At 59.9% G+C, this 18,005-nt stretch overlaps 2 protein-coding genes across 3 annotated transcripts in view; one reads left to right on the top strand and one right to left on the bottom strand.

Annotated features, from left to right (window-relative positions):
• CDC42BPB (CDC42 binding protein kinase beta) overlaps positions 1-3,278 on the top strand; it is a 99,947-nt gene extending 96,669 nt beyond the window's left edge. Inside the window, 2 exon segments of the mRNA XM_027569275.2 lie at positions 1,978-2,004; positions 2,006-3,278. Of these exon segments, the coding sequence (XP_027425076.1) occupies positions 1,978-2,004; positions 2,006-2,188 (210 nt within the window). The 3' untranslated portion in view covers positions 2,189-3,278.
• A 2,227-nt stretch (positions 3,279-5,505) lies between these two features.
• AMN (amnion associated transmembrane protein) lies at positions 5,506-15,077 on the bottom strand. 2 transcript variants are annotated; one of them, XM_027569273.2, is made up of 13 exons: positions 14,944-15,077; positions 14,035-14,153; positions 13,880-13,924; positions 8,361-8,372; positions 8,077-8,164; positions 7,702-7,919; positions 7,396-7,533; positions 7,165-7,273; positions 6,979-7,055; positions 6,595-6,772; positions 6,329-6,518; positions 5,820-5,913; positions 5,506-5,718 (listed from the first exon to the last, which is right to left on the bottom strand). In XM_027569273.2, the coding sequence occupies exons 1-13, from the start codon at positions 14,984-14,986 to the stop codon at positions 5,641-5,643; spliced, it is 1,389 nt and encodes a 462-aa protein (XP_027425074.1). In that variant the 5' UTR covers positions 14,987-15,077; the 3' UTR covers positions 5,506-5,640. The 2 variants fall into 2 exon arrangements, with proteins under 2 accessions (XP_027425074.1, XP_027425075.1); XM_027569274.2 differs by lacking the exon at positions 8,361-8,372.
• Between the last annotated feature and the right edge of the window lie 2,928 nt (positions 15,078-18,005).

The following is an 18,005-nucleotide window of genomic DNA, read 5'->3' on the forward strand; positions in this document are numbered from 1 at the left end:
TCACGGAGTTGTGCAACCCCCAGCTAAAGATGAAAGTATTTCCATCACTGCAGAGGCCCCGCCGCCCCCCCCCCCCCCCCAGTTTCTCCCATTCCTCCCTTCCCCCAGCCCGTGGCAACGCCAGATCTTTGTTCTGTCTCTGGATTTACCTGTCACGGACGTTCCAAGTGGCCTTTTGTGTCTGGCCTATTTCACTTAGCATAAAGTCTCCAAGATTCATTCACATTGTAGCAGGTAACAGTAGGTTCTTTTCTGTTGCCAAATACTCCATTGTACAGAGGTACCACATTTTATGCCCCCCTTATCCCTTGGCGGGCCTGGGGGAGGCGGCTGGACGGAGCTCTGTGCGGAGATGGACGTGTGCGCACCCACATTCGCGTGAGCGCCTGTCCTCACGTCTGGGTATGTACCTAGCCGTGGAATATGGTTAACTTCTTGAGGAACCATCAAATTGTTTTCCACGACAGCTGTACCATTTCACACTCCCCCCAGCAAATTGTGCAGGTGACAATTTCTCCGTGTCCTTGTCAGCGCTTACTCTCCCTTTCCTTTTGTTTTAATAGCCGTCCTGGTGGGTATGAAGTACCGGACCTCGTTGTGGTTTTGACTTGCATTTCCCTAATGACTGGTGATGTCAAGCATCATTTTCCTGTGCTTGTTGGTGACTTCTGTACCTTTGGAGAAATGTCTAGTCATTTGTCCGTTTTTGTAAGTTGAGTTGTCTTTTGTTACTGGGTTGAAGAGTACATTATGTCGTCTCGGGTACTGACCCTGATGCGAGGTGCAAGTATCTCCTCCCGTTTTGTGGGTTGTGTTTTCACCTTCTTGACCGTGTCCTTTGATACTTCTAATTTGGGTGATATCCAACTTTTTTTCTTTTGTTGGTTGTGCTTTTGAGGTCATATCTAAGAATTCATTGCTGAATCCAAAGTCATGAAGATTTGTTCTTGTTTTTTTGGAGAGTTTATGGTTTTAACTTTCATATTTAGGCGATTGATCTGAGTTATTTTTCCGTGTGTCGTAAGGTGGAGATCCCACTTAACTCTTCCACATGTGGATATCCAGCAGTACTTTCCCTTGTTGAATAGTCTTGGCACCCTTGTCCAAAACCAGTTGACCGTGGTAGTATAGATTTATTTCCCAGCTCTCGGTTCTGTTTCACTGGTCTCTGGACTAATGCACACCGTGCTGTTTGCAGTACTGTTGCTTTTTAGTACCTTTGAAGGAGTAAGCTTGGGAAGTGTGATTCCTCCCAGTTTTCTCAATAGTGTTGACTACTCTGGGCCCCTTGCAATTCCATATGAATTTGAGGATTTCCGTTTCCCATTTCTGGAAAAAAGAGCCATTGGAATTTCAGTAGGGCTGGCATTGAGTCTGTGGATTGCTTTGGGGAGGGGGAGTATTGCCGTCTTAATGATGTTTGGTCTTCCAATCCACGAACGTGAGATGTTCTATTTAGGCCATCTTTAATTTCTATCAGCAATGTTCTCTAGTTTGTGTCCAGATGTTTCACCTCTTCGGTTAAATTTATTCCAGTATTGAACTTCAGTACAGTGTTGAACAGCAGTGGTGAGAGCGCACATCCTCGTTGGTGCCTCGTCCTAGCGGGAAAGTTGTGACTTGCACCATTCAGTACGAAGTGAGCTGTGGGGTTTTCATGGACGCCCTCTATCATGTTGAGAAACTTTATTGTGAAAGGCTGCTTTGTCTGGTTTCTTCACCGTGGGGTTGCTCGTTCCTTCTTGTAACTAAAATTACTGAGGTATTTGTGGCTTTCGGGTTGGGCTTCGGTTTGTGATCTCTTCACCTGCAAGCTCAAGGACCTTGTGAAATGCTCGTAGAGAGTGTTGTCCTAACCAGAAAGGAGACAGTAGCTGCCCCATCTTTCCGCAAATGCCCGCGTCTGGCTGGCCGCACGTAGCCTCCACTGGCCCAGGGCAGTTGGTTCTTACGCTCTCCCCCTCCTTGTGTTAACAGCCTGACTCCGATTCGACCAAACACTCGACTCCATCGAACAGCTCCAACCCCAGTGGCCCCCCCAGCCCCAACTCACCGCATAGGAGCCAGCTCCCCCTTGAAGGCCTGGAGCAGCCAGCCTACGATGCCTGAAGCCACCGGCCTCCCGCCTCACCAGCACGGGGCCAGGGCGCTGGGCGTGGCCTCCAGTCCAGTGCCAAGACTGAGCTGACCCTCCAGTGTTGTCCAAGGAAATGTAGACTCAATTTGTAGATATGGAGATAAAGAAAAATCTTTATTATAATAATGATCAGTTTTATGCCGCATGGTTGGTGGTGGTAGGCCCGATCCGCTCATCCGCACGCTGTGGGACAGCACCGTTCCGTTTGCACATGAAGGACCAGCACCTAGCCTCCCCCGCCCGGAAGCAGCTGCGAAGGCGCGTGGGGCCCTGCGGGCGCCGGTGTCCCATGCAGCTCGGACGCAGCCTCCGTGTCGAGCCTGTGCCCTAGGACCTTAGGAGAATCGTAGGAAGTTGTGTTTCAGTCCCAGTGTCACTAGAATCTTAAAGACAGGAAAGCGGAGGTTGCCTTTTTCTTCACTTCGCCATTGTGTTCAGCTGCAGACCTTCCCCCGAACTTGTAGCCATGGCCAGAGGCCCCCGAGCCACCCCTGCCCGGGGCCCCGTGTGTGTGTGTGAGAGTCTGCTCCCGGTCACAGCCGTCAAGTGTCACCTGTCTCAGTACTGTGAAGTCCACGCGCCCGCTCGGCTGCCGCCGGCCCGGGGCCTGCCGGGGGTGAGGAGGCCAGCGCCCCTGCCCGCCCCGCCCCGCCCCTGCATGGAGCCCTGTGATTAGTGCCTGAATGCATCACGTAGACTCGCCCGACACACTCCTGCACATTGGCTCTGTCCGTGGATTTACTCTCCCCCTTCCTTGCTGCTGTGTTGAGTAATCAGGTTTGTGGCCTGTCCCGTGAAAGGCTTAGGATTAACTGGCCAGCAGACCGCGCTTGTCTTCGGCCCAGGACAGGCTCCTCCCTGCTCTCCCGCTGGTTGGCGTTCTTGGCGACGCTGTTGAAGACATGCACTTACCTGGAGTCGGCACCGAGTGACGTGGGCACCACGGCCTGCCTGTGCGTGTCGCACACCCAGCACCTGCTGCCCACCGCCCCCCTGGGCCTTCTGCTGGGGCTGGCACCTGCTGGGGGTTCTGGTTTTTACTTTTTTAATGTAAGTCTGAGTCTTTGTAATTATTGAATCGTGAGAACATTTTTGAACAATTTACCTGCCAATAAAGCAGAAGACAGCAGTTTTAAAGCTCTCAGTGGTTTGTCTGAATGTGATGACTTGTCACCCTGTGCATGTCTTGGTGCCTGCAGACACTGCTCTTCGTCACTGGGGTGGGGGTGGGGGGGTCCTGCAAAAACACCTGTCTCCATGTGGCAGGAGCTGGTTTCCAGAGTAGGACTGCGGCCCTCCAAGTCTATGATGGGGTTCCTCCTGGGGGGACCCCCGGACACAGTAGGCAGGGTTGGGCTTGGGCCACTGGGGGGAGAAAGGGGCCCCCTGGCCAAGTGCTCCTGCCAGGCCTCCAGGTAGCCAGCCACAGCAGTGGGGTTAGAATTTCAACCTGAGAGAAGTAGGAGCCTTAGGGGCCCGGGCAGGGCAGGGCCAGGGGGTGCCCATGAGACCCTGCAATTCTGGGCGCCCGTCTGGGGGGCTGCCTGCAGCAGCAGGGGGTGCCCTGTCCACACACAAGCACGCCGGCCCTTCCGCGGCCCCACAGGGCGGGATGGGGAGTCACCAGGAGCCAGCGGAACGCGGATGGCCAAACTTCCCCCCAGCGCTGCGCTGTGCTGGGTTGGGCTATATTTGCCCCGAGACCCCCAGCATGTTCTTGGTCACACGGGGCCAGTGACAGCCCCTGCCTGAGCCGGTGCTGTGAGGCGACGACCAAGTTCAGAGCAGACCGCCCAGCCCGGGGCGGGGGATGCTCGGGGATGGGCCACTGCCACTCTGTGCCCCCCACCTCGGCCCCGCGGAGCACAGCCCCCCTCCCATCTGCTCCCCTCGCCTCGGCACGCCCCCCCGCCCCCCGCCCCGCACCCCCGACACAGGGCACAGACGGCCGTCCTCCCACCTGTCCCTGAAAGGGGCCGGTGTCCGAGCAGCAGGGACCACGCGAGGCACCGGTGGAGCGTCAGAGACCCAAGTGAAATCGCATGGGCTGGGAGAACTGACGGGAGCAGGGCCCGGGCTGGGTGAGCAGCTGTGCGGGGCCGAGACCGAGCCGGATCTCGGCCCCCAGCGGAGGTCGGCTCCGCGCGCGGCCAGCGCGACGGTCCCAGCGCGCCGCGCCCACGAAGCGCCAGCCGCTGGTCTCAACGGCGGGCGCTCGGCTGCCGGGAGGCGGAGGAGCTGGTGGAGAAGCGCGTGGGGGCCACGCCGCGGCCCCAGAGCGACGGTCCCCACTGCGCTCAGCTGCTGCCCACGGGAACTCGACGGCCGACACCACCTGCCGCCCAGGCGCGCTCTGGGTCCTGGCCCAGGGCTGGGGGGGCGGGGGACGCCGCGCATGGCCGCGGGGGCAGAGCCCTCGGACACGCTGTCCCGCGCACAGCCGTGTGGCTGGCCTTCGCGCCGCCGCCGCCGGGGCCAAAGCGCCCCTTGGAAGGGGCCGGGCCTCGCAGCGGTGGACACCAGACCCTCTGCCCGCCCGGAAGGACACGCCGTCGGTGTGGGCGTGCGGGCCGCAGAGGGGCTGGCGCCTCGGCGTCCGGGTCTCCGACAGACACGCAGGCGCTCAGCCCGGGCCTGGGCAGCGTGAGCCTGAGTAAAGGATGCTGTGCTCACAGAGCCCGCAGCCGGCCGGGCAGCTCTCTCGCCTCACCCGCCTGTCCTCCCTCCCACGGGAAGCAGCCTCCTGGACTAGACCAGCAGCAGGAGTTTCTCCTGGAAACAGCCGGCCAGTGAGAAACCGGCAGCGCCCTGAATTCTCACTTTCCCCCCACAGACACTCATTGCCAACGGCCTCTCCCGACTCCCTCCTTTTCCTCCCTCCTCCTGTTCCTCCTGTGGTCTCCAGACTCGCCTGCCTGTGGCTTTGCCACAGTCGGAACATCCGGCCATGCAAGTCCTCTGCCGTCCCAGAGTGAACCCAGCCTTCTGCTGAAATGACCGGCTGTTCCATTTGCAAGGCCGACAACCATTTGGCATGACGTTGGGGGTGTCCCGGACAGCCAGCCTCACCAGGTGCCTCACCCCCGTGCTTCAGTCGCCTCCCCTTGCACCAGGGGCAGCCCCCTCCTTGCACCAGAGGCAGCCCCCTCCTTGTTCTGGGTGCAGCTCTGCAGACCGCAGTTTTCTGACGGACCCATTCTATAGGTAGGGCCCGGAGCTGCCCTTTGCGGGTGGCCAGAAGGGAGGACTCTGAGGACCACCGCCCACCAGTGGACGGACGGACTGACGAGGGCACTGGCCGGCTCTCGACGCTCCAGCATAGGCAAAGGGGTGGGGACACAGGAGACAGCTGATGGCAGGTGCAGGAAACCTCTTTATTGGGCAAAGCCACCCTATCCTTTGCCCGCAGGGAACAAGGAGTGTGTGAAGGGAGCGGGGATCTCGTAAGGTCAGAGACGCGGACATTTCGCGGGGCGGGCGGAGGGCAGAAGTGACGTGGCTGCTCAGGCCTCCGCCTCCGCGAAAAGCGGGTTAATGAAGTAGCTGAGGCTGGCGCTGTTTTCCACCTTCTGCGCGGGAGGCTGCGGGGTGCGTAGAATCAAGGGGCGGGGGCGCAGAGTCAAGGGGCGTCGGCGCCCAGCACGGCCGCGGGGAGGACCGACACTCCCACCCGCCCCCTCACCGGCTCAGCAGAGCCCGCCACGTCGAACACCGGGTTGGAGAAGCCCAGGGGCGCCACGACGGGCGCGGAGGCCGCTTCGTCGCGCCTGCTCCCCCTGGGAAACAAGGAAGCACGTGAGCCCTCGCGGCGGCTCAGCGCCCCACTCCTGGTACCTGACCCTCCGCCTCCGCGGACCCGCCCCGAGGCCCCGCCCCTGCGACCTGAGCCTCCGCCCCCCGGCGGACCCGCCCCGCTGTCCCGGGCCCCCCGCGGCGGCGCCCCGAGTACCTGAAGCCCCGCCCCACGGCCCCGAGACCCGCCTGCCCGGGCCTCCGCCCCCCTGCAGATCCGCCTCTTGGTCCCGAGCCCCCACAGCCCCACAGCTCCCTCGCCGCCCCGCCCTGCGTACCTGAGGCCCCGCCCCTCAGCCTCGCCCCGCATCCCTGAGGCCCCCCCCCGCCGTCCCGAGGCCCCGCCCCGCGGCCCTCCGCCTCCTGGGAGCTCCCGACCCCGCGGCCCCGCCTGCGTACGTGGGCCTCGGAGCGCGGCGCAGCAGCAGCACCCCCGCCACCAGCGCCAGCAGCAACAGGAGCAGCCCAGCCGTCACTCCGCCTGCCAGCTCCGCGCGCAAATCTGAACCGTCCAGCCCCTCCGCCGAGCCGTCCCCGACAGGCGCGCCCGACTCCCGGGCTGTCGCCGACAGGACCCCAAGGGCTTCGCCTGCAACGGTGGGCGCCGGCTCAGTCTCCCCCACGCGGGGCGGAGCAGGGGCCGAGAAAAGCGCACCCGCGGTTACCGTGCTCGGCGACGTCCGCCAGGAGGGCACGGGCCAGCCGCCCCGCACCGCCCGTCTGGGGCCCGGTCTCTGCCAGCACCACCTGAATCTCCGTGGCCGCCTCCGCGCCTGCGGTCCCGCGCGGCCGGGGCGGGAGCGGCACCTTGGACACGGCCACTTGCAGCCCCTGATGCTGGGGCTGGGGAGGGAGACAGGGTTGTCCCAGGGACTTCGCCCTCAGACGTGCGGGGCGTTGGCGGCAGGGACGAATGGTGGGCAGGTGCGCAGAGAGTGAGCACGTCAGTGAGGCAAAGTGGGGCCCCGGGGTCCCTGCGGAGGAGGAGGTCCCGGGTGGGCGCGGAGGGGGGGTGACAAGGCGAGGGTGGAGGGGCGCGGCCCCATTACCAGGAAGGCTTGCAGCAGCCGCGCCCGGTACCGCTCAATGTCAAAGGTGGGCCCGTGGGTCAGCGACACGATGGCTCCTGCGACAGGAGGGTAGGGGTCGGCGGCGCAGGCCCGGGACCATCAGGGAAACTGAGGCTGGGGGCGAACCAGAGTAGCTAGGCTCACGTGCCGGGAGGGGGCGCTCACCGCAGAGGTCACAGCACTGCCCCTCGGGCCGGAGGGCGTCACGGCAGGCGGCCGGGGGGCAGCGACCGCCCAGGGGCTGGAGCAGGGCCGCGCAGATCCAGGGCTGCACCTGGAGGAGGGAAGCGGCCGTCAGCGAGGAGACGGTTAGGGCCTGACCGCGGCGGCAGAGGGTCGGGCGCCAGGCCCCCACCCCGAGCGGGCCCCCGCCACCCCGCTGCGGGCCGCGCTCACCTCGGCGTTGCCGCAGACGCAGCCCGACGGGTCGGCGCAGGTCTCGGGGCCCACGCTCAGAGCTCCGGGCCCGTGGAAGCGCAGGCGGCCGGCGCGGGACGCCAGGAACGCAGCCAGGTCCTCGTCGCGCGTGAACGTCTGCGGGTGGCCGGGTCACGAGCGGCGCCCGCCCGAGGAGGGGACAGCCTCTGAGTGCTCGGAACTCACGTGCGGGGATTGGCAGGGGCGGAGGCGCTCCGGGAGGGGCACTGCCCGGGCCGAGGCGCGGAGAGGAGACCCGAGCCCCGGCCCCGCGCGCCAGCTCACCTGGCCCAGAGCCCGGACGCTGCGGACGCGCGCGGGGCGGGCGCCCGGGCCGAGGCCCACTCGGAAGGAGGCGTCGGACGGGAAGACGACGTCGTCGTAGCGGCAGGGCACGCGCTCGGCGTCCACGGAGAAGAGGCCGTGCGCCGCGTCCCCGGAGCGCCACAGGCGCGGGTCGTGCCACGAGAAGCGGTCGGGGTCCAGGAAGAGCGCAGGGGCGCCTGGGTGGGCGCGCGTCCCTGAGCTCCGCTGGAGCGGCGCCCCCCAAACAGGCCCCGCCCCGACACGCCCTTCCCCCAAGACCCGCCCCCCCGGACAGGCCCCGCCCCGGTCCCCTCTCCCCCCACCCACCCCCGTCCCCGCCCCCGGGCCCCTCACCTGTGCCACAGCCCGGGTCCCTGCTGGCGTCCGGGGCGCTGAAGCCGGCCCCCGAGGCCAGGACGAATTCCCCGTCTCGCGGCAGGAGCTGCAGGCAGCACAGGCGGAGGCGACGCCTCGCGGTGGTCCAAGGTGCCACAGGGTCCCGCCCCCGCCCCTGTGTTCTCGGGGAGGGGAGCGTAGACCACCGAGCGGGCAGGTGAGGTCAGGGGCTGGGGGCGCCTGGCCCTGGCTGAGGGTCAGAGAAGCCGGAGAGAGCAGGACTGCAGGCCAAGGAGCCATACCCAGCCTGAGACCTGGGGGCGTGAAGAGTTTGGGGCAGGGTGACCCTAGGGTCATTGCCCTCTCCCATCACCCCCGAGGAACTGTACAAGACAGGAACCCAAGCCGCGGGGGGGGGGGGGGGGGGGTGTGAAGGCAGCCCTGAACTGTGTGAGGGAGAGGAGGGAGGTGCAGGGAGCGGCACTGTGACAAGAGGCAGCCCCACCCACAGACCGGCGGGAGTGAACCCTGGAGACGGATGCGCCTCAGGAACCGGGGAAGGCGTCGCAGTGCGAAGCCTGAACAAGACCTTGTTTTTGGAAAAGAACCAAAGGGGGTTGAGTCACTATACTGTACCCCCGAATGTAACATAACACTGTATGTTAACTATACTGGAATGAAAATTAAAACTTAATAATAAAAAGAACCAAAGAGGGGGAATATAAATTACAGAACACGGAATAATTGAAAGGAAGAGCACAGTAGGTGAGATAAACGTGCGGACTGGTCCAGCTGGAGAAGGTCCAGCTGGAGAAGCCCCAGCGACTGGGGTGTCCCTGCAGAGGGACTCTGCAGGGCAGAGCAGGAGAAGGTGGAACCCCTACGAAGGGAGGGAGGCTTGACACCACGGGGCCAAAATGCAGATACAAACGTGGGATATTTGAAGAAGCAAGGAGGATGCACTTTCCAGATTTGAAGAAAGCTGAGAAACCTCAGATGGAAAGGCATCACGTGGCATGGGAAGCAAGAAAATCACACCCAGACACGCAGCAGTGTGTTTAGGAACGTCAGCGACACAGAGAACATTCTAAAAGCTTCAGAGACAAAGAACAGATCACCCAGGAACAACAAAAAAACTCAGAGGTCAAGTTTCTGAGCAACAATGGATGCAAAAAGACAATGTAACGATATTTTATGTATTAAAGGAAAAGACGGTCCCATCTAGAATTTTATATATGGCCAAAGCTCCATTCAAATGCAGGAGCATAAGGAAAAGACTTCAGACCGCAGCAGAGACCTGCCCTGAAAACATGCTTGGCTGGAGGAAGAAGGAAAGAAATACATCAAAAGGACTTGTTTGTGGGAAGACACGGACACTGAAAAGCTTAAGAAATAAAAAGGACTGCCAGACTTGAAAACCTGGGTGAAATTTCTAGAAAAATCCAAAATGTCAAAATCGACACAAGAAGTAATAGAGAATTTGCATAGACCAGCAAACATTAAAGAAATTAAAATGCCAGTCGCTTTCCAGCACCCTTGTTTTTACATGTACACTACACTCTCAAGGAACAACTTCTTAACAGAAGTTGTTCTGAGAAACAGAAAAAATGAGTGAAAATTGCCCAGGCCATTTCATGAGGTCTGTGTTGATCTTGATTCCAAAACCAGATGAAGAAAAATTGTAGGTTCGTTCTACTTATAAACGTAGACGCAAAAAAAAATCCCAAATAAAGTATCAGCCAACTAGGGGCACCTGGGTGGTGCAGTCGGTTGAGTGTCCAAATCTTGGTTTTGGCTCAGGTCATGATCTCGGGGTCGTCAGATCGAGCCCTGCAACGGGCTCCACGCTCAGCAGGGAGTCTGCTTGGGATCTCCCTCTCCCTCTGCCCCTCCCGCTCACACGCTCTCTCTTTAAAATGAAGAAAGAAATCTTTAAAAATATATATTAGTGACTAGATCCATTACTGTATTTTAAAAATGCATGGTGATCCTGGGGTTCCTGTCCTGGGACTGCTCCCAACCCCACTGCCCAGTCGTGTGTATGATGGTGTTCCAGCTAATGGCAGTGAGGAGTCTTATGCCAACAAAAGCAGTGTATTAGGGCAGACGGAAGTCAGGTGTCTTGCAGAAGAGGCATGCTCTGACCTGCACCTACAGGAAGGTGCCAGGAGGACATTAGTCTCGTAATGACAGTTCAACCTCAGAAAACCTCACTAACAGGCTAAACGGAAGGAGGGGGGGCAATCGTATCTCACTTGATGTAAAAAAAAAAAAAAAAACAGTAACAACAACAAAAAACACCAGAGAAGTCCAACAAACCTATTTATGATTTTTTAAGAAGCAGCTAGCAAGCTAGTAATAGAATTTCCACAGTTCAATAAAGTTTATGTACCAAAACCCTACAGCAAACATTACACTCAATGGAGAAATGTGACATGCCTTCTCTTTCACATTGGAACAAGACACGGATGCCCGCTTTTGTCACTTTTGTTTAACCTAGGGGGAGGAGTCCTGGACAATGTTATATTTTTTTAAAGATTCATTTATTTATTTTATTGAGAGAGAGTTGGGGGGAGAGAGGGGAGAGAGAATCCCAAGCAGACTCCCCGCTGGGCATGGAGCCTGACACAGGGCTTGATCCCATGATCCTGAGATGACCACCTTAGCAGAAACTAAGAGACAGATGCTTAACCAACTACTCCACCCAGGCGCCCCTGGACAATGCTATTTGGAAAGAAAAAGAAATAAAAGTAGTCAGGACTGGAAGAAAGGAGGAGCAACTCTCGTCATTCATAAAAATAAACCACTAGACAGGTAATTTTTAAAAATAGAGCACTGTTCACAAGAGAAACCACATTACAAAGTGTTCATGAATGGACCGATCTATACAAGACCTCTATGGGCACCACTCGAAAACTCTAGTATCGAGTTTTATGATGGATGATACGAAACATTTGCAGAGAAATTCATGGCCTGAGGGTATTCATTCCCAAACAAAATTCCGGGGTTTTGTTGTGGCTGTTGTTACCTGATAAACCTACCCTCCAGTTTCTTTGCAACAATCCGATCCACAAAGAACTAGTTGGCCCTGTGGCGGAAGAGTGGACGGGAGAGTTGCCCCAGTGGGCATTAAGCCTACCCACAGAGCCACAGCGTGAGGACCACGTGGTGCCGGTGGGAACAGACAAAGGGACAAGGGAGAACTCAGAGCGCCCTGCACCCAGGGCGGCTGAGCCACAGCCAAGGGGCGAGGCTGGTGGCTTGGGGGAAGAGGTCAGAAACTGTGCTTATTCTAAGAAGAAGAATAAAGCTGGGTGCCTAGCTAGTGCCCCACTCAAGCGTGGGCCCCTGATGGTGGAACTGCGATGTAATCACTTATCACACATGTGCTCGGCTAAGGCTGCGACTCAGCAGCAGCGAAAAGATTCCTAAAACGCCACAAACACCCATATAAGGCAGCCGATTTTGCAGCACAGATTAGGAGGGCAGCTGTTCGGCGAAGGGCACCACACGCCAAAAGTTCACAGTGAGAAGACACTTGCACTCTCTCAAACCAACCACGGATTGATGGATAGAAAATATGAGATTCCTAATGATGTAATGTATGGTGATTAACATAACAATAAAATTTAAAGAAGAAAAAAAAAGGAAAGAAATTAAAAAAAAGAAGAGATTCCATTCCAGACCAAGAAAACTGGGCGAATAGAAATGGGAGGGGAGAGGGGGTTCAGGAAGGGGAAAATCCCAGAGGGGGAGGCTCCAAACCTGAGATGTACGAATTAAAACACAGCTGTGGTTGCACCTTTTACTAGGGCTACATCTGGGCAGCCAGATAATGCTGAGCACAGGGGGTCACGGAGGAGGGACCTCCATGCAGCGGGGCTGGGAGGCGGTCTGGGGCAGCTCTGGGTCCATTCAGCCTGTTCCCGGGCCCCTGGACAGCTCCCGCCTGGGTCTTCCAGCAGGGGTGGGAGAGTGGGGGGAAGCCCCTCGGTGCAGGAGGAGAGGCTGGGGAGGTGAGGGGGTGCCTCACGGGCCCCCAGGAAAGGAGGTGGGACTCCCATTTGGACAGCTGGGGATGGAAAGAAGGGCCAGAGAGAGGGACCTGTCAGGCGATGAATGAATGAATGAATGAATGAATGAATGGATGTCTCTTTTAAGATCCTCGAGCTCTTCCAAAGGAGATCATGAAAATAACTAAGTCGGCAGGGAAGGCTCCCAGGCCCCAGGCCCCCACCCCAAGGGTCCCGCACCTGCTCTGGATGCCCCTCTTCCTGCTCCGGGCTGCTGCCTGCCTGGTCGCCACAGTTAGGCACGGGCAGGGGGAGTGGGCGCTGGGCCCAGCTGCGCCCCCATGCCTCCCCTTGATCCTTCACCTGCTGCTGCCCCCTTCCGCACCTTAGTCTTTGGGTTGGACAGATGTAAAAGGGCATCCTGACCCCGGATCTGCCAGGACCAGGGACTGCCAGTCTCGGTCCGATGCCTCCGGCCCAGGCAGGGACAGCTCTGGCTCACAGGTGGGGGTAGGGGTCCCTTGCACTGATTTGTCCTGCCCCATGAGTGGCAGGATCCCACCGTTAATGCCACTTTTGGAAACCATCCATTAACCAAGACACCTCAGGGAGTGGAAATAAGGCCTGGGGTCCCCAGATCCTGCATCTGGGCAAGAGATTGGGTGGGGCCGGGGCTACCAGATGCCTCCCCCAACTCACCTACCCACAAAAAATCCAGTGGCCTCTAGATGACAGCCCCAGCCCTGGCACCCACACCCAGAGCACTGCCCCGCCCCCACCAACTCCACCCTTACTCAGAGCCAGCAGCCCTCACATCAGTCACACCTTGCTGGCAAGTCGGCTCTTGACAAACCCAGAGGACAGCGGGTGCTGTGGGGGTGCTTAACTAGGAGGGGACCCTGAGATCCCCAGGTTCCAGGAAATGACACTTTGAATTGGGGAGCGGTGACTCTTTCTGCAAAGGGCCGGACAGTAAATACGTTAAGCTTTGAGGGCCACACAGACTCCCTCATGGCCACTCAACTCTGCCTTGTAGTGTGACGGTGGCCATAGATGTTAGCAACCAAATGGGCGGGGCTGTGTGCTAATAAACCATGATTTACTGAATTCTATATTTCCCGTGCCACAAAAGTGTTCATCTTTTGGCTTTTTTCCCCCAACCATTTAAATGTTTCAAAACCATTCTTAGCTCCGGCCATGCGGCTGCATTTGGCCAGTACGTAGCTTGCCGACCCTGCCTTTAACAAACAGCGGAAGTCTTTCTCCCAGGCCTTATCAGAGCCCTTAACACATCCCGAAAGCTCCAGACAAGTAGGTGGCTTCTCCCAAATTTACTGGTCATGGAACCTCTTTTAACCCTAATTCCCACCATTCTCTGGAACACTAGTGTCCTGCGAAGCAGTTTGAGAGAAAGACCCCTGAGACTTCTGATGGGGGGTTTTAGGTACCAGACGGAGAAAGGCTTTGGGGAGAAGAGTGGGGGAAGGGTGTTTCCTGGAGAGAATCTTAGAGAAGACAGACTACTGGGGGCTGGAGGCCAGAAGCAGAGGGCACTGGGGACAGGAGGCACCCTCGGAACCCCTTTCCAAGGCTGGGGCACAGCCTGAGCTGGGGCCACAGGACGAGCGTCTGCCCTCCCCTGCGGGTCCCCCACCTCCCAGAAGCCCCTCCAGAGGACAAAGGCCCAAGGCCTGCACGGTTTCCCATGTGGGTGGGGGCCGATCTCAAGGCAAGAAAGGTGCTTCAGGAGGACCAGGCAGGACCACCAGCCCCCCTCCATCCCGGGTCTCAGCCACAGGCCCCCTCACCATGTCTGAGATGCTGTGACCCTCTCGCACCAGGACTGACACCATCTGCAGGAAGAAGTGGTGTTGGCTAGCGGACACCCTTTGCCTCTCCCCCACCCCTGGCCCCGCGAGTCCCCATCCCGGGCCCCCCAACCCCGGGGGTGGGGAGAAGGCACCTTGTTTGCGGGGAACTCGACGGTGGCGCCCGCACACGGGGTCCGGTTCTGGCTCCAGTTGGCAGCGGGTTCGAAGTCAGTGTTGGGGACCCAGAGTTTGTAGGCGGCCCGGGTCAGCGCTGGGGATGGGGATGACTGAGTGCTTCCCGCTCAGACGCCCCCCCCACCCACAGGCGGAAGGAAGGTTGGCCACAGAGCCCCGGCCACAGATGGGGTCACCAGGGCGGCCCAGACCCTGCGGAAGCCCCGCCTCAGTGTGACGAACTCCTACTGGATCTGCGGAGTCCGCTCCTATATGCCCCCTCTAGGACGCCCGCCAAGATCGCCTCCTCGCCCCGCCGCCCCCCACCCCCACCCCGTTTGCCCGTCGCTGGAGCAGAGCGCACGGCCGGGCAAGGACAGTGACAACCGACAGACCGAGGTAAAGGGTAGCGGAGGCCTCTGCCAAGTAGAAGGGGCCGGAGGGCGGGCTCTGATTGGGAGTTGTGTCCTGAGGGAACCGCGACGGCCTTAAGAGAGGGGGACAGGGACGGGGCTGCAGTTTTCAAGCTCCCGGGCCTGGGGGCGTACACCGAGGACACGCGCCCACTGGGGTGCAAAGGGGGAGGGTCAGCGCGCCCTCGGGGACGGGGAAACTGAGTCAGGCTGTGGAGCCCGCACACTCCCGCGCGCGCAGTCGCTGCTGTGGGCAGGAACTGGGGACGCTGCGCATTTCGCAAACCGACCACGGGCGCCCGAGGGCAGGGCCGAGCCCCGAGGGGGCGGGGGAGATCCTGGCCGGGGGCCTCGCCTCCCCAAGGCCAGGGAGCCTCTCCAGCTGCCGCCCTCCGCCCCGGGCGAGCCGAGGCCCTCGCGGGTGTGTGGGGCCCGCCGCCGTCCGGGCTCCACCAGGGCGCGCCCCCCGCTTACCGCACAGCTGCAGCCACAGAAGGACCCGGCCCAGAACCCCCATCCCGCCGCGCTCCCGCGTCGCCACCCGGAGACTTTGCCCCGCGGGGCCCACCTGACCGGGCGGGGCGGGGCGGGGCGGCCGGGCGGTTACACATTTACCCCCGGGCCCCTCGAGGCGCCGGTCGGACTCGCTCCCTCCCCCACACTCAGCCCTCCGGGACCGGAGGACCTTGGGTGCCCGGGAGGAGGAGCTTGTCACAACACCCCTGCTCCGGGACAAGGGTGTGTTGGGGGGGGGTTGGTGAACAACCTCAGGTTTCCCTGCTGCCTCTGACCCTGTGAGGCTGGCGCGGCACCTTCTCTGCCCACCTGCTGGGGTTGGGTGCCCACCCTTCCAAGCAGGGCCCTCCTGCCTCCCAGCCTGGAAGCACCGTGGATGGTGGCAGATGGGTCGTGCCCGGCAAGCGCCGATGAACACTCGGCGAATGGCTGGTGGTGGGCGCCTGGTGAGTGGCGGAGGGTGCGTGCACTGGTTAGCAATGGAGGAGGAACAGAAGTTTGGGGGATGGTGAGTGAACACGGGAATGCACGCGGACTGAGGGACGTGGAGGGAGGATGAGTGGGTGAGACTGGGTAGATGTTGCAAAGGGTGGTGGGGAGTGACGGGTGGTGGCTGGAGGGAGGGAGGAGTGGCTTGTGGAGGGGGGCAGTGGATGGTGGGTAGCGTTCGGGTGGGGAAGAAGATGGAAAGCATGGAGGGTAGACAAAAAAGGGTGGGTGATGGGTGAGATATAAATTACAGATGTTGGATAGAGTTTGTTGCAATGAACGGTGGGTGAGAAAAGGTGGCGGATTCTGGCTGATGAATGGCTGGTGGATGAGACTGATCGGTGGATGAGTGAATCAACAGGATTTAGGTGGACGGAGTAGCAGGTTAGTAGAGGACTGGCTGGTGGGTGGATGAGAGCATGGCTGGATCAATGGATGGATGGATGGACAGGTGGACCGACTGTGTAGGGGGTGTCGGAGGTATGGGGCTGGGGTGGATGGTGGTGAATGGGGGAGGGTGGATGTGTGGGGGATGGGATGGTAAAAGGGGAGGTGGGTGGGTGGACAGACTGGGCACAGCAAACTGGACGATGGGCAGCGGGTTACAGGTGGGGCGGGTGGTGCATTGATTATCAGGGGGTAGGGTGACCTGTGGATGACGGCAGTCGGGCAGATGGCACCTTCTTGGTTATGGTTGATGGCAAGGGGGGGAGTGGAGGGTGGACCACGGGGCCCAGGAGGAGCTGGTGAGGGGAGAGTGACTGCGGAATGGGGGATGGAGGGCAGGTGATGGAGGGGAACGACTTAAGCCTTGGGGCTCCCTGGCGCCTTCTTCCCTCCTGGCCACCCTGCCCTCTCCTCTATCCCCACCTCTCCCCTGCAGACCCCTGGGATTAGACCCTTCACTCTGACTGGTCTTTGGGTCTCCCCCACAGCCGATATTTCATCCAAAGAGGGTGGGACCTGCCCCTGGGAAGGGGCAGGACTTCTCTGAGTGGGAATAGGGAGGGAGCACACCAGCTTTGCCACCCTTTGGTCCAGTGGGGTGCAGGCACCTGCTCTCAGGAGTGCGGCGGAGCCAGCCCTGCCTGGGATGGGGAAGGGGTCGCCCTGGCCCTGGAGTTTGGCCTTGTCTGCCTATTGGGCTGTCAGGAAGTTTCCTCCTCTGAGGAAGCCGTGACCAGGAACAGACCGGCTACTTGGGGGTCACCTCTGTTTTGCCCCTTGTCTTGCTTCTCGCTGGGAAGTAGGCAGCTCTGCGGACTGGGCCTTCTTGGGACTCCACCAGGGTGTCTGGCTCTGCTCCCCTCACCTCCTCCCACCACCCCATTTGTGGCTCTCAAGGCAGAGAGCTTGGGGGGCTCAGCGAACTTCATTCCCAGGGCCCAGAGCACCACAGCCATGCCTGAAAGGCCAGGTAGTTCTTCCCAAGGCTGGTGGCATCTTTCTCCCAACTCAGAAAGTGGATTGCACTGAGGCCGAGGCCCAAGAGAGGCTCTAGAGGATGGGATGTTGGGTCTTGGGGAAATGGAACTTTCTGACCACTCCTGTCCCACCTGGGCAGGCCATTCCCAGAGAGACTGTGCTGTCTGAACAGGGCAGCAAGGCTGCCTGGGCAGTCAGAGAAGTCTTCCTAGAAGAGGTGGCGTTAAAGCTGGGACACGGAGGAGGTCACAGCTGTAGCCACGGTGTGGATGGTATACTCAAGGTGGCAGAACAGGAGGAGTTGGGGCTGGTGGGCCATGAGATATCGGCATTCATCTCCCCAGCCTGAAGGGGGCATTCTTGAGCAGCAGCTGGACAGGGGCCCAGAAGTGTCCAGCCATCAGAGGGTGGCCCAGGCTGGAGCCCATGCTGACAGGCAGCAGCCCTGGCCCAGAGCTGCCCGAGAGCCCCTGGGACACCTCAGGAGCAAAGACATGATGCAGACCGTGCCGCAGGTGCCCTGTGTTCACAGAAGGCCCCAAACTGCACGCACAGGTGCCCTGGGTACCCAGGTACGCATGTGAGCACACACTTTGGAATTGGTCGGGACCACAATTGGAAGTAGGAGAAATGCAAAGTCCCAAGGTGAGTTTGTTCCAGTAACCAGGAAATGCCCTGAAGCACCTGCTTCAGGCAAGGTTGGATCCAGTGACCAGCGAAACTCTTGGTCTCTGTGTCTGCCTGCGTGTCTCAGTCTCACTCTGTCCTGGCTTGACTGCCCTCGCTGGGCTGGTTTCCTTCTGTGCACAACCTCCTCCACATGGCAGGAAAGATGGCCTGGGAGAACTGGACCCCACAACTCCCTGACTAGGCCCCTCTGCATGGTCTCAGCGAGGCCTCTGATTGATTACTGTTTCCAAGGCTACACCAGTCCCATGGCGCAGGGCTGCTGTGCTCTGATGGGCCACCTCAGCCCTCCCCTGGTGTGAGGGCACGTGAGTGACAGCCCTGCCGCCCTAGGGGTGCCCCCAAGACTTGCAGAGCCATGTGAAGCACCCCCTTCCCACTCTCCCTCCCCTCTCCCTTCTCTACAACTCTGTGGAAAT

This window comes from Zalophus californianus, chromosome 6, assembly GCF_009762305.2.
Source record: "Zalophus californianus isolate mZalCal1 chromosome 6, mZalCal1.pri.v2, whole genome shotgun sequence".
In the NCBI taxonomy this organism is placed as follows: domain Eukaryota; kingdom Metazoa; phylum Chordata; class Mammalia; order Carnivora; family Otariidae; genus Zalophus; species Zalophus californianus.